The following is a 15,910-nucleotide window of genomic DNA, read 5'->3' on the forward strand; positions in this document are numbered from 1 at the left end:
GTGCTTCCTAAATTCACCACGCATCCTCCGTGGGTTGGCTGGGACTCTTCATGTTGTCCTCACTCCAGGACACAGGCCGGCAGCAGCTGCCACCTGGGGCGTTGTCCGTGTCTTGGCAGAGGGGAAGGGAGAAGGTGGGAAGCCAGGCGCTGGTGCCCCCCCAGTTTATTGTTAGAGAAGGTCACACGGTCCCGGCTTCCTCCAGGGGGCAGAGAAGCACAGCCCTGCTCTGTGGGGGCAGGAAGAGAACCTGGAAAGCCAGAGGGAAAGACGTGAGCCTCCGTATATGCTCACTTACAGTTTCTCTCTGAATTCAGTTATTCGGCTTTTTAGCATTTGAGCATCTTCAGATCCTTTCCTGAGCAGCGGGAGAGCGGAGTCCTTCTGCACTCGCTCCCGCAGGCGCCCGAACCTCTTCTCCGAATGTTCCCAAGATGATTTGGCTTAATGAAGAGAACCTAATTCCGAGCCCTGGTCCCTTGAATGACACCTTCCCGCTGTTTACTTCTTGACCCTGAAACGGAAGACGTCATAAACCCAGAGGATGTTTTTGATGGCAAAGGATAAATGTCTATGAAGGGCTTGTTATGCATCAGAAGCACGACCTTGGTAATTAAAGCAGTAATGGGTAGCAGTGCTGTAAACACACGGCTGGGTTCTGCAAAGCAAGATGCGCCATGAAACGTAACTCTTCTCTTTAAGCAGCAAGAAGCAGGAGACGGCTGAATTTCAAGCTCCTGAAAGGGAACTCTAAGACTGACTGGTACTTGCACTCGAAAACAGGGCAGAAAACTGCTATACTTGTTATAGTTTTTTATTGACATGACGGAACCCATTTACCTTTCCACGCTGAAGGTGTGACAGCGTGTCAGGCATCCACCCAGATCGTCTTGTCAGCAGTGCCTCTCAGACTATCTGCTGTTTTAAAGAAGCAGGGGTTTTTGTTTTGTTTTGATTTCCAGTCCGCCGTGGACTGCCACTGCTTTGGTAAACTATGGAAGCTCATGCGTGGATGTGTGGCAGGGTCTCACGGCGGGGTTCTCAATGCTTAGCCTCAATTTCTGTGCTTACATGACTGTCAGCGGCCAACTGTTCTGGGATCCTGGGTTGCACCTTCCAGAGCCTGCTATGTGTGGCTAATAACCTTAGCTCAACCCTTTATTCTGAGGGCCCAGTTCATGTTGGTGTGAGGTGTTCCAACTGCGTATTGATTGAGAAGTTAAAGAGTCCCCCACTCCTAAGAGACCTGGTTGCCTCTGACCTCAGAACTGCCAAGGATTCTAAATTCAGCGCATCCGGGTCTAACACGAGCACCCAGGAAGTGTGGCTTCCTGCTGTATGTTGAGCTCAGTATATACTGGGTGCGGTAGAGGTCAAAGTTACCAGCACGCACCAACGTACAAAAAGCTAACTACGAACCACATGCTGCTTTCTATCTGAGAACACTTCAGGGAGGGAAATAGGACTTAATAATCCAACTGATGAACCCATGGAAAGATCCGACACTTCCTTCATTTCTCCCAGTTGCCCTTCCTGCCACCTGAGCCTGTAGGTTCTTTGCAGACCTTGTTGAAATTAGTTCAGGTAGTTATGAGATGAAGCATGATCACCTCGGCTGCCTTGAAGTGGAAGGATGCATCATTTAAGGAACGTTCGTTCCTTTTTCTCGGGGACTTCCACTGTTGTTTCCGATCGTGTGAACCATTTCTGTCAGAGGTGTCTCCGCTTGTCCCATTCTCTGAATTTCACTGTATCCTGGAATCTGATTTTGGGTACTTTCCTGCCGTTTCTGTTGGTGTCATGATTTTTCTTTGGCTATAGATTTTCGTATGAGGAACCTTCTGGTGGTTCATCACAGGACTGTGTCTCCTTGGTTTCTTTTCTTAGTTTTAATCACTTCTTTCTTTCTCGAGAGCATTACTGGCACTCATGGTGCCTCCTCATCTTTGTAACTAATAGCGGATGGGGCGGACACACTGGGTTTATGTTCAGCACTCCCTCTGGCTCCTGTCGGCAATCATTTGGGGCTATATTACATTTGTTGGCCGGGAATTAAGATAGTTACTATCCTATTTAAAAGGAAAGAAAAAAATCTCGACTTTGCTGATTAACTGTTAAAATTATTGTGTTCTTCAGTGACCTCAAAATAATCCAGCTATAGGATGGACCATATTTTCTTTATATTTGTTGGTGTAGGAGATGGATATAATCCCCCCTCCCCGAGTGTGCAAATTGCTGGCATCTTGAAATGGAGCCTTCTCTTGGGGACTCTGAGAGCCCTAGGGAGTGTCTGCTGCGTAGCCGAGTATGGGGCGTGCTGCCTTTCTGAGCGCTGAGACGGGCTCCTGTTTGCTTGACTCTTAAACAGGGGTCTTTTGAATTCCAGCGCAGAGCTAAAGTGCTGTTTACCTTTGTGCATGTTGGCTTCTATTTGCCTGATCTTCCAGAAAAAAATTGCTAAAGCTTTCTTCAGGAACCCTATCACAAAGATTTCCCACCAACTTGAGGGGTCTGATGTGTTTCTCGGAGCCATACTTGCCCACTGCCAGTTTCATAGTCAGCTGTAGTCTTTGTTATTATCTTTTGGTTATTAAAAAAGAAGACCAAGAAAAGAGGGAATGGCTCAAAGAAATAGTTCAGCCGTCTCCATTGACTTTGGCATAAGGAGGCTTGGAGCAGGCGCTCCATCATCCCCTGTTCTGGTATCTTCCATTCAGGTGGCTTGTCCCCTAGCACCTTGCCATTTGCTGCTCACTTTAGTTTTAATAGAAAAAGAAATTTGGCCTCAAAGCTTTATAGAATCACAGCATTTCAGAAGGAGAGGCCTATATTTTAATGCACCTTATCCATTCTTTCTCTTGACCTAGCCCCCGCTTCTGCATCTATTCTAACAGATCAGGGGGAAAAAATTCTCTACTTAAATGCAGATAGATAGACCTATGTTAAAGCTAATGGCCACTTTGGTAGCTCATATATAAAATTTATTTTTACTTGAGTGAAGCTTCTTGAAACGTAATCGGAAAGTTGCAAGTTGCTGTAAGAATGGAATTCAAAATAGGAGAGTAAAACACAGAGCGGAAAGTCCTCGGGGTGTGGCCTGTGCTGTCCCCATCTGAGGGAGTTATGGTACCAGAGTGGGCGAGGACAGTTGGTAGTTTTGCCTGTGTGTGGGTATCTATTTCCTGGTCCTGTGAACGAAGCAGAAAAACACATATTCATTATGACATGATGACTCCCTGAGTCCCCATCTTACAATTAATTCTTCTGTTTTGCTGTTACTTGCTTATTTGTTCTTTAAAACCATTGTGTTTTTTTCTGTCTTCGGCCTTAAGGTAAGTACCTATATTATGGGATTATTCTTCACCCAGACCTGAAATTATGTCGGATCTTTACAACTGCATTCATTCCCATTGCTCTTTTAGGGGTGTTTGCCCAAGTCTTTTACTTGAGGGAAAGGAGGTATTGGTTGGGACGTTCCACTGATGGATCAGAAAAGAGTTTTGTTTTTTTTTTTTTTAAAGTAATCTCTACACCCAACGTGGGGCTCAAACTCATGACACTGAGATCAGGAGTCACATGCTTTGCCACCAGGCACCCCGATCAGAAAAGAGTTTTAGTGAGACTGTCGAGAAACAGAGGTGACCAGGGCTTATAGCCACAGGATCAGGAGCACATCCTATCTCCAAGCCACCTGGAAACTCAGGGCCTCGTTCTGCCCTTTTTTTTCCTGAAGGGTGTAACAACGCCAAGATTAATTAGCTAATGGCCTTTGGGCTCTGGAAGCCTGGACAGGTAATGAGATGATCTTATGATCACACACTAGTAGAATGTGAAATCACTCCATTTCAAATAAAATAAGATTTGTCAACTGAGTTGCTGCTTAATCCCTGTTTGCAGAATTTTATTCAACTAGTGTCTATACAGCAATACATATGGCGGAACACCCACCATACATTTGCTCAGTTGTAATACATCCTTGGACGAGGATTGGCTAAGACAAGTCAAGGGGACCCAGGTGAGATAAGCTAATTATTCTGTTTGTGGACAGAATCATTCTGTTTCCTTGAGGACAAGGGAAAAGAGAAAGCGATGGCATTTACTAGCAAGCAAGGTAAAACAAAATGTCTTCCGCTTGAGTTGATAGGTAGGTGAGGATAGACTTTTTTTTTTTAGAGTCATCTTAAAAATACATTTTTCTGCTTTATAAAATAATACGAACAAGGAAAAACAATTGCTCCAAACTGTAAGCAAAAACATCGAACATACGTCGTTCACAGCAGGTACTTCTTGTTGTTTGGTAAACATTCAGAAGGTGTGAGCCCTGCCATTCTGGCTTTGTGTTTTCTAGGGTTTTCACTTTCCTCTGTGGAAGAAGATGGTGTTCGAAGGCTCTATGTGAATAGTGTCAAGGAAACTGGTTTAGCTTCCAAGAAGGGTAAGTCCTTGGGTGTCTTATCTGTCTGTCTGTCCGCTTCTCTTAAAGTCCCCTTGGGGTGTCTCTGGTTGGTGGATAAGAAAGATATGCCCCAAGAGTTCACCTGTGCAGATTATTCAAACGCTGTCTCATTGAAAACCCTGCAGGGAGTATGGGTAGTATTCTCTAAACTCAGGTGTGGAAGCAATGTCACATTCTTGGATTTTAAATCTGATTCTGAGCCCACGTCCTTGGGGCAAGTGGGAAATCCCATTCTAATCTGACGTGATTGTCCTTCTCTACCGTCTAGGATGGCATGGAAGTCTTAGGGGTTTTCCTGAAGCGGAGCCTTAGGAACACCCCTCTGTGCTATGGTGGCCCCCTGCCATTGGCTCTCACCTGAGCCTGCAAAACTCCTTCCAAGTGGATGTTGTCTTGTTCCCATTCATGGAGGAATCTTTGCAGAAGTTGGGAACCTAGGGGTTCAGGATCCGGTCTTGCCTCGAGTAGAGAGCTCTTCTCTGCCACACCCCGCCTGCAGCCCGACAAGGGCTCACTGGAGTCTGGGTTCCTTATGAAACCCCAACTCACTTTCCTCTTTCTACTCAGAATCTTTTCAACCTAGGTTTTTTGCTTCCTGTGTTGGCTTCCTAGGGCTACCGTAACAAATTATCACAAACTAAGTGATTAAAAACGATGGAAATGTATGCTTTTATAGTTCAGGAGGCCCAGAAGTTCAGAATCAAGTATGGGTTGTCCTTCTGGAGCCCCTGAGGAAAGAATCTGTCCCATGCCTCGTCCTTGCTTCCCGTGGTGACTGGTGGTCCTCGGTGCTCCTTGGCTTGTGGCTGCCTCCCTCCAGTCTCCACTCTGTCATCACATGGCCTTCTTTCCTGTGTGTCTCTGTCTTTACCTGGCCTTCTTAGAGGAATACCAGTCATTGGCCTTAGGGCCCATCCTGATCCAGAGTGATTTTATCTTAATTATATCTGCAAAGATCCTATTTCCAAATAAGGTCACATTCTGATATTCTGGCTGGACATGAGTTTTGGAGGATCCTTTCCAGCCTACATGCTTGCCCTAAACACATCAGACAGCTAGGTAGGGCTCACAGCCCACCTTCCTTTCATTCCCCTTGCTGTGGAATCTTTCGTTTCGTCCCGGCAGCAGCAGAATCAGACCTGTTGAGTGGAGAAAACCGAAAACATCTGGATCAGTTGGACTTCGATGTAACGCCCCGTGTCTGCTCTGTTAGAGGGCCAAGGAAATGGGGGAGTGCCCTGCCTTGCCATGTCCTTCCATGTCTTGGTGCAGCTTAGCTCTGGCTGTTCGTGACTTACGAGCCACCTAGGCAGGTGACCTCTCCCCATGCTGTAAGCTGTGGAGAAGAGCAGCCTGCTGACTTGACTGTGCCCAGAAATGGCAAAAGTGTGACAAATGGGAAATAAAGTCAAAGTCATTTATCCACTGCTCTCATGGAGGAGGATTTTCCTTCCTTCCTTTTCAAGGCCAAAGGCAGCCTGGAGGTCGGGGTCTGACACTATATCAGGGTCTAGAAGCCGGAGTCTGAGCTATAGCTCAGCTAAGAGCAGAGGTGGCAGGGCTTATTCACCTTCAAACCCGAAGACTGATCGTTATCTCTCGCAGCACGATGAGTGTGCCCGTTGGCGTTGGTGTGGGGGTGGGGAAATATGCCGCCTCGGCTTCAGTCACTTCCTGTTTTAGTTCTGTGAATCCAGGAACCCTGGTGTTAGATAAAAACAAACGGCTGGCTGCTCCAACCCAAGGCCCCCGATCGCACTGTTCTCTATAGATTTGAGAGTGATGCCTATTTGTCCACCTGGGCCACAAAGACCATTCTAATACCCAGCTTGTAGAGGGCAGTGCCAAGAAAGAGATTTGGGTGGTTGTTGTTGTTTTAATGTTAAGTCTGGCCTCTATGTGCAGACCTCTGGATAATGGAGAGTTCGCTGTGGACCGTAAGACGTCTTCAGGGACATCTCTAATCGCGAACCATTCTCCTCCTTCAGTGTCCCTTTGCTGTTCACGTCATTCTTTATAGACCGCCTTTGATGCCCATCACATTCGAACTAAGTCTTTTATTTATTTTTGGTAGGCATCTTGGGCTTTTGGCTTGTCTTGAGCTAATGGTTAATCCCCCTTTCGTTTTTTCTCCCCCCCCCTCTATTCCCCCCCCCCCCCCCCCCGCCGTTGGATCTCCCATCGGCTGTACTTACAGAGTGGACTTTTTGAACCACAGTGGGTTCGTTCACACTTCTCTCTGTTCAGCTCGGGCATGCTTGGGCCTGTCCTTTGACTCTTGGGGTCAACCGAGGCTGGGATCTGACATCTCATGTGCCGTCACCAAAGTGTTTTTCTGATGGCCACACAGCACAGAGCCCAGTTGAGAAAGCCACGTGTTTCTTTCTCTAGGCAGGTTCACAGCATCTTCTAGGTACTTCACTTTGCCACGGCCAGTTATGGGGATCACTTCCGAGCAGGCTGTGGTTTTCTGTGAGCAAGAAAAGCTTTCTGTTTTCTTCTACCACGTATTAATGGAAGTTAACGTCTATTGAAATAGATCCTCAGTGTCCCAGATGCTGTACTTAATCTCCTTTAGGGCATTGTCGCTTTTATGTAGGAAGAAACTGGGACTGGGAGGGATTCAATAATGTGCCCACGGTCACAGAGCAGTTACACGGTGACATTGGGACAGAAGGACCCCGGTGGGGCACTTCAGGGCTCACTCCTGCGAGGCTGCCCACATTCACGTGTTAATACCGAGAATAAGTCACCCAAGCAACTGCCTGGAGTCGTTTTCCAGGGCTGCCGTAACAAACGACCACAAACTGGGGGGTTTAAAACAACAGACATGTATTTTCTCCCCGTTCTGGAGGCCAGAAGTCTGAGATGAAGGTGTCAGCAGGGCTGTGCCCCGTCTGAAGTCTCTAGCAAAGAACCCCTCCTTGCCTCCCCCAGCCTCTGGTGGTTCCAAGGCTTCCTTGGCCTCCAGCAGCTTCACCCCAGTGGCTGCCCCTGGCTTTACATGGCCTTCTCCTCTTTCTGTGCGTCTCTTTGAAGGACATTTGTCAGTGGCTTCAGGACCTACCGGACAATCCAGCATGTTCTATCTCAACATCACGTATCTAATTACAGCTGTGAAGATCCTATTTCCACATAAGGTCCCATTCACAGGTTCTGGGACGTGGACATATCTTTTGGGGGGGGGGTCACTGTTTATCCTGCTACACACTTCGGTTCCACCATTCATAGTAAACCTGGAAGTTCTTTTAAAAAAGGAAACTTGGGGTTCCTGGGTGGCTCAGTCAGTTAAGCGTCCAACTCTTGATTTCAGCTCAGGTTATGATCTCATAAGATTGAGCCCCACGTCGACCTGTATGCTGAGCGTGGAGCCTGCTTGAGATTCTCTCTCTCTCGGTCTCCCTATGCCTCTCCCTCTCAAAAAACAAAAAAACCAAAAAACCCCCAAACTCATAGATGTTTAAGTCTTTTCTTCTGTTCTTTATATAACCTCCTCTAATATCTAATCAAAGGGGTTGTCTCCAAGAGAAGCCTTCAGAAAACCAAAAAACCAAAAACTAACTACTTTTCGCGTGGAAGGAATGTTGTATTTTCAACCCGAATGCTGTGATGCCAGAATCTTTTACATAAAAGTGGAGTGGTTAGCTTCTCAGAATCCCACTCCGATACATGGAAAAGTATTCTCCTTTCTCTGCCATTGCCTTCCCACTCAAAATGTTTCTTGGAGTGCTTTACGATACAAGATTGGTGGCAGTTAGTTTGGAAACCCGAGTACAGATGGCCAAGGGGGCGTGACTCGGCGAAGCTGGGAAGTGAGCGTCTCTGTGCAAACACTTTTCCGCAGCATCAGAGCTGGGATCCGTGGATGCCTGAGGAGTCGAGCGGCTTCTCATTTCTGCAGTTGGTTCTTTACCTTTGCCCTTCACTCACTTTGTCAAGTTTGCTTTTCTACCCGAGTCTATAAAATAAGACTTGGACTCTTTTTAGCTGAAACAATACTTTATTTCCTTTCACGTTCTGCTCTAACCTCTCCCTTTCTCAAACCACTGGCATGTTCTTTAAATACCAGGTTGAAATGCCTCAGAACACAAGCCATTGTTCTTTGGGGCCAGTTCGCGGCTGGTCCTTTGGGTCCCCAACTTTGGCAACTCCCCCAGCATGCTTTGCAAAAGCAGCAGAACCTTTGGGGACCTTCCAAAAGACACTCACCCCGAGGTCCTGATGTAGTTAAACAAAGGGAGGAGGGCAAAAAATGATCATATTCGGTTCTGTAGATTGTGTTGGAGATCAAGTCATTTTCCATGGTCGTAGCCAAAAGCAGCTCACCGCGTGCTGGTTCCGTGGCTGGTTCCACAGTGGTGATCAGGAGATGTTAGCTGGCTGTGCCACACGTGTGCAGTGCAGCACGTGCATGTACAAAATTTACTGATCACAGTAATCAGAGCATTTCCACTTTTACCCCTCAAAACTGAGGACGGCAGCCAGAAGTAGCACTTGTGAGGGGGAATTGGCCGATGCCCAGAGCATAGAGATTCGGGAAGGAGTCAGTGTGTTTAGTCGGTCTGTTCAGAACAGGTGGGCGTGCTGTCACATCCGAGTCCAGAACCCCCCGAGACCCAGGCCCCCGTGATCACCGTGGATGGAGGACAAGCTCCGTGTGCACCAGCACCGGGGCGTGGGGCCTGTGACAAGTGAGCTCCGCGTGCCCTTTCTCAGGGCATTGGTGCTGTTGTGATCTGACTCGCCGCTGCTGCTTTTATGTGCGTGTGAAATTAAACATTTTCCATCTCGCGTTGGCAGGCCTGAAAGCGGGAGATGAGATTCTCGAGATCAATAATCGTGCTGCAGGCACCCTGAACTCCTCCGTGCTCAAAGATTTCCTCACGCAGCCGTCCCTGGGCCTCCTGGTGCGGACCTACCCGGAGCCGGAGGGAGGCGTGGAGCTGCTCGACTGCCCGCCCCACCGCGCCGACGGCCCTGTGGACCTCAGCGAGAGCCCCCTGGCCTTTCTCAGCAGCAACCCAGGTATGGCTGCGACGGGGACCGTGCAGGGCATGTGTATGTGTGTGTGTGTGTGTGTATGTGTGTGTGTTCCACCAGACTGGGACCGGCAGGCACAAGGTGTGTGAGTGAGGTGAGCTGGTTCCTAGATGAGTGCTTCCTGTTGATTTCCAAGGTTTGGGGGAGTAAGTCTTTGGTCACCGGTCAGCCTGTCCTGCACGAGAGCTTCTTGCTGCACGGTGTGCTGCTCTTTGTCATTTTGGGGAAGGTCGAATGGGTAGAGGCCACTGTCTCTTGGCTGTGGACAGAGATAATAGAGACACAGATGTGCCAGGAATCACTGGGGCTCTGGGTCCTAGCTCTGCCTTCCACATCATCATCCCCCAAACCACCCAGCCCTGGCTTTCCCTTCTGTGTGAGAGAGGGCGTGAGTTGCCCAGAGTGGAAATGCACTCAGAGCTCCGAAGGTCAGCTTCTCTCGGGCTGCCCCAGTCTTGCATGTCAGCGTGAGTCCAGAGGCAGAACCGTGCCCTGCCCCACCTGCTGCTCTCCCTGCTTACAGCCTTTCTCCCTATCCCTTTGCAACCTTGTGCTTATCCTGGAAGAAGCAACCAGAATGCTGCCTTCCCTTTGAAGCCTTCCTGGGTGGGACCCCACAGGGCTAGCACCCTCCTCCGGGTCCCTAGGACCCTCTAAAAATCTTTCTCGTGGGCCGTAATCCTGATACTCTTCTTACTCGCTTCTCTCTCTCTTTGTCCTGCGTTTGTTTCTTGGGACTGAGCTTCTGTCTTCTTCCTGTGGTAACACAGGTGCCCTATTCTCGTTCAGCGAGTCCGTGAATGAGAATACCAGTCAACAATTTATATTACTTACTTCCCCATAACCTGATTCTAGAATTGAGGTTGCTTGAGTTAAATTAAAAAAAAAATAACGTCCTTGGTTTCAAAATCCGAGGGCAGGTACTTTGAGTATTCTTGCCCTGCCATTGTTTTTCAAATTCCCTTCTGAAGTTTGGCTTGATGAGAGTAGATCACCAGCAGAACCCTTGTGAGAGTCCATTCTTTTGCTCAGTGGCTGTCGCAAGAATTTGGCAAGTTGAGGCTTCAGAAAATCGATGGCACCTAATGCCATTAACTTCCTTGAGTCATTATGTCATTGCAGTACCCCGATCAGATTTTTAGAACAGGACTCCAGTGAGCCGTGTACTCTTAACAGGGAATGGAGACCATGAAGGCTGTTCTTTTGCATGACCACAAGATGGCAGCATCGATCCCATAAAACTCAGTTCACAGAGGAGGTTTCTGCAATAGGACTTTGAATGAGGCATTTGTGTTAGGTTAGGTTATTTAAAGGATTTTTACAAGATCTGGATGTACATACTATGTACAACAGTGTGTGCACAACTGTTTTTGAATTTTTTTTTCTGTCTGAACCCTTCCTGTGGGTTATGGATATAAAGCAGGGGTTGGTAAACTACAACCCACCAGCCACATGCGCCCCACGGCCTGTTTTTGTAAATAAAGTTTTATTGGAACACAGTCGTGCCTGTCATGTATGTCTTGTCTCTGGCTACTTTCTCATTGCAAAGGCAGAGCTGAGTAGTAGTGACAGGGACTTATGGTCTATAAAGTTGAAAATATTCACCATCTGGCCCTTTACAGATAGTTTCCCTGAGAGAGTGTGACTGGAACTGCTCACAAGTTGCCCCTTTAAAGAGAGTCACTATTTTAGGGGTGTTCTTTAAAAAGAAATTGTGCACGTATGTGTGTGTGCATTTTGAAAATTTTTATTAAAATTGTTTTAATTAAAATGTATTTGCATACAAGTATTTTAGAAATACTTGAATATAGAATACAGAACATACATATATATAGTAAATGTCCCATCTTTTATATGATAGAGTTTTAAACTTAACAACTGACCTTTACATACTGTGTATTACCTCCAGTCTCCTTTGAAGGCTGAGTGCTAAATCCACTGAACCTACCGGTGTTCAAAACACATTAAAATTTCTATTTTGGAATCATTCTTAGAACATTCATTTATTCTTTTGCTTTTTTCCGGTTGAACGATACGTTGGACTGACATTTGTTGAGTGAGGTGCTGAAAGTCCTTATGATGTCTGGGCCATGACTCTGTTCTCAGACTTAAATTTTAGCAAATGTTCTGTTTTTTAATCAGTTCACTTTTCAGTATTTTGCAATAATCGAAAATCCTGCAGAATAAGTCAGATCATCAAACTGGTTCAAGACTAAAGCAAGAAAGTCAAGTCATCGTGTTAGTTTTCTTGTCAGGTCTCTTAGCTGTCTTCAACGTTAATAAGTTCCAGAAGAATTCTCAAAGGCTCTGGGCAGTCGCAGCACAGTTGGGGTGGCTGGAGGGGGAGCCTGAGTCTCCGCTGCTCTGCCTTCTGGTTGCTACCGTTTCCTAGTCCCCATGTAACTGTGAAAAATAAAAGAGGCAAGTAAACAGGATAAAATAACCTGGAAGATTGCTCTATAATGAGGCAGAGATAAAGCAGTGTCTACTGACGGCCGCGGTTAAAATAGCAAAGAAAACAACTAGCAGAATGGTACAATGGGGAGGCTGGACTATAGCCTTCGTCTAAATTTAGAAGTAGCTAAAAATAAGCATCCTGAGTGGCAGATTTGAGGTCTGATGCAGGGACCGTCTTAACGGTGGTCATAGTGCGTGTTTAGCAACCTTGGTGGAGGGCCTGGCAGTGTCTCAGGGACCCGGGGGTCCACATGAGCCCTGCTGGGTGCCTGTCGCAGAAGACCGGCCTGGCTGTGCACCCCATCCTACAAGCCCAAGGAGGCAGGCTTGGTCCAATCCTGCCCTCAGAACCCTGATTGAAATATGGAATGAACTTGCAGGGCTGGATTATTGCCGAGTCCCCTTTTCTCCTGGAAAGCTTTGTTTCCTCTCTGAAAGCATCACACCCTAGTGGCTAAGAATGGGCTCTGGGACCAGGTTTCTCGGGACTGAGTCCTTTTTCTGTGTATATTGGCTTCATCTCTCCAAGCCCTGGTGTCCTTACACATAAAACGGGGTTAATACCACAGTACTGTCTCACTAAGTTGTTGTGGGGTTGGATTGAGTTATAAAAGTAAAGTGGTTAGACTGGGTCTTAGGAAGTGCTTGCTAAATGTTACGTATTTGAAGCACAATTTCTTATGGGGACGGAAGATCTTTTGGCTTGTAACCAGAGGCTGCTCATTTCTGATCTCACCAGTCTCTACTCCACCCACCTCAATCTGCAACTCCATCCACCTCAGTTGTCTGCATCCAGACAATCAGAATTGTCTCAGAACTACGTTTATAAATACCTTCCTTAAGTACTTTCCTCTCCCGGGTGGAAGGAAATGCATTCTGTAGTCTAGATGCTGAGACATCTGGGCCCCTTTTCAGACATCATGATTCACATGGTCTGGACTGGGGCCTGGGTGCATTTGTTGTGGTGGCTGCTTAAAACTCGGGGGATTCTAATGTGCAGCTAGGATTGGGATCCACTATCCCGGGTCACCTACTGTCCTTTGGTTGTTGATCCCCTTTTTGTTGTCTCGGTGGAATGATAAGGTGATTGGAATGTTATGGTCACTTGCAAACCATCTGTAGTGGTATTTGTTGATATCATATTGTGGTCTGAGATTTTGCTTTTTTTAAAGATTTACTTATTTATTTAAGTAATCTCTACACCCAACATGGGGCTCGAGCTCAGGACCTGGAAATCAAGAGTCACATTCTCCATCGACTGAGACAGCCAGGCACCCCTGAGATTTTCGTAATGAAAATCTGTTAGGCGATGTGGAATGCATCTCTAACCTGCTCTCCCTGTATGGCAAGGAAGGGTGGTGAATGGGTTGCTGTGTTGGCTTGGAAATCCAGGGGCCTCACCCTGAGTGTTCTTTCTAAGAATCTGTTTCCCATTCTCAGTCACTGACCATCCATGGGTCCTTGTTGAGATCTTTCTTGAGCTACTTTCACCCCCCCCTTTTTTTTAGTATTTGTTTACTGGCATACTGGTAAGAAAATGGAGGAAGGATGTCTAGACAAAAAGACAGTCCCTTGAGTGACTGTTATTATAGAAAGAACCTTGGAGCAAAGGGGAAGCTGGGATAGGAAGTTGCAAAACTGTTTGTGTGAGGTTTCCAAAAAGCCTCTTGAATGTGCCTGTGTGATTTATTTTGAATACTGATCTCATCTGGAGCTGCTAACGTTTTGGGCCAGATACTACTTTGTTGGGGGGGGGGGGCGTCCTGGGCATTGATGTTTACCAGCATTACTACAAACCACTGTAAGTAGTAAGTAGCCCCTTGCCCCAAGTGGTACCAATCAAAATATCTTCCATTGTTGCCACGTGTCCCCTGAGCAGCAAAATCTCCCCTGTTTGAGAGCCACTGGCCTGATTTATCAGAAGGTAAACCTAACTCACCCAGTTAGGGAAATATTCAAAGTGAACATCAGTATAGGAAAGCAAATCTGGATCTAAAATAATTTTTAAAGGTTTTATAAAACACTTATTGAGGGAATTCTAACACAAATACCCTTTTTTTTTTTTTCAAGATTTTTTATTTATTTATTCGACAGAGATAGAGACTGCCAGCGAGAGAGGGAACACAGCAGGGGAGTGGGAGAGGAAGAAGCAGGCCCACAGTGGAGGAGCCTGATGTGGGGCTCGATCCCACAACGCCGGGATCACGCCCTGAGCCGAAGGCAGACACTTAACCGCTGTGCCACCCAGGCGCCCCACAAATACCCTTTTCTGACATCTCCCTCCCCGTCCCCCTCTTTTGAGTCAAGGCGAAGAGCAAAAAACAAATAAATGCTTATTTTGAGGCCTTTCTCCCCAGAGTGAGTAAAACTGTTCCGGCATAAGATATTTATCACTGAAATTAACTCCTGAAACAAAGGTATTTCAGTCAGTCGTTAGCAAAAGCCCACATCTTCTGCAAGTTGTAAGAATCGGTACCAGTGGCATCGATGGTATCTTTCCAAGGTTTCAGAATATCTGTTGTGTCTCGCATTTTAAATTCTGCCATCAAGGCTCACATCCATTCCATTTTTAGGGTGACTGCAGCTCCGCTTTATCTTCCCTAAAATTCCACCTGACCCATTGGGGTGAAGCAGGTGCCCTCCTTTAGCTCAGTGTTCCAATAAAGATGCCAGGGCTAGGCAAACTGAAGTTGGGTCTTGTTTGAAAAATGGTCATTCCAGAAACTGAGCCAGGGAGAGCCGGGCGTCTGCAGCGAACTCGGGCCCATAGGAGTTCAAGACAATTGGGGCCATCGTTGGGTCTGGAGAGTCAGCTTCCCCCCCACCCGGGCCCCGGCCCCATGATAGACTTCAGGCACATCTGTGTGATGCCAAGGGGAAGACTGGAGTCTGTTTTGAGTGCAGATATCTCTCCTGCAGGAAGTAGATTAAGCAGCGTTTGTTCTAACAGGAAAAGCTTCCGTGACAGCAGGGGAGTTGAAACACCTTGGTTAGAGAAGGAATGGTTGGGCGCCCCACGTGGACAACGTTTCGATGGGTGGGCAGAGCGTGCTTCCCTACAGTGCCTGTGGAATAGAAGAGGCTATTCCAGACTGCTGTTCTGTGCAGATTGTCTGCAGATTGATTCTGAAAACAAGACAATCAGGCCACAGGGAGAGGCAACAAAGAAAGAGGAACTGCACACATTTATCTCCTTACAAACCAATATGGCCCCCTCCGTCCATCAGAGGCTCTAACATCTAGTAGATACCAGGAGCACATGGTCCTCTATTTGTTTGTTGATAAAATTTGGAGCCATGTGTGTTTTGTAAACTGTCTGGGTTCTAGGCTTTTGTCTCACAGCACCTGGCCTGCTTCCTGGGGCCCTGCTGGGAGAGTCATGATTTCCAGCTGCATTGGGTGGATGACACCCGTCAAATCTTGGGGGGGGGGGTTGAGAATTCAAGAGCTTCCATCTGTATATCTGTATATTTTTAAAGAACACAAATGAACCTTATATTATTTGACTTTCACAACCAATTCACTGAATCAGTAATGCCTATATCTATAGTTTTCATGGATTTAGAAATTTCTCTCCATAGAGAAACAGATGCTGAGATTTTGTGAAGTTTGGCTGGAAAGAAGTTATTTGTCTGCTAAGTTAAAGTTGGAGGGTTTTTTTCATAGTCTATATTAAGCTCTCCCTAATTCTTTTTTTTTCTTTTTAATTATTTTGGTTTCTTAGCTTTGTTGTGGAGAGGGTGTTTATGCTGATCTTACTATATATGTTATGAGTGTTTCTTGGAATTCTTATATGACAGTAAAAAGACTGAAAAGCAAAATAAAATCCTGGCCTAGTGACTAACTTTCAGCTAAACGTTTTTATTGGCAGTATCTAACCTTTTCTTACCCCCTGGCCCTCAAATCATTTTTTTCTCACAGAGATTTAAACTCAGACATTAATCAAAGCTTTCAGAA

At 46.5% G+C, this 15,910-nt stretch overlaps 1 protein-coding gene across 8 annotated transcripts in view; it reads left to right on the top strand.

Moving 5' to 3' along the window:
* Positions 1 to 15,910, top strand: part of TIAM1 (TIAM Rac1 associated GEF 1) — a 369,772-nt gene that overhangs the window by 303,005 nt on the left and 50,857 nt on the right. For all 8 annotated transcript variants that reach the window (XM_040621045.1, XM_040621043.1, XM_040621044.1 and 5 more), the window contains 2 exons: positions 4,349 to 4,435; positions 9,257 to 9,481. In XM_040621045.1, the coding sequence (XP_040476979.1) occupies positions 4,349 to 4,435; positions 9,257 to 9,481 (312 nt within the window). The remainder of the gene's footprint in view (positions 1 to 4,348; positions 4,436 to 9,256; positions 9,482 to 15,910) is intronic.

Source organism: Ursus maritimus, unplaced genomic scaffold (genome assembly GCF_017311325.1).
Source record: "Ursus maritimus isolate PB19 unplaced genomic scaffold, ASM1731132v1 scaffold_4, whole genome shotgun sequence".
Lineage (NCBI taxonomy): Eukaryota > Metazoa > Chordata > Mammalia > Carnivora > Ursidae > Ursus > Ursus maritimus.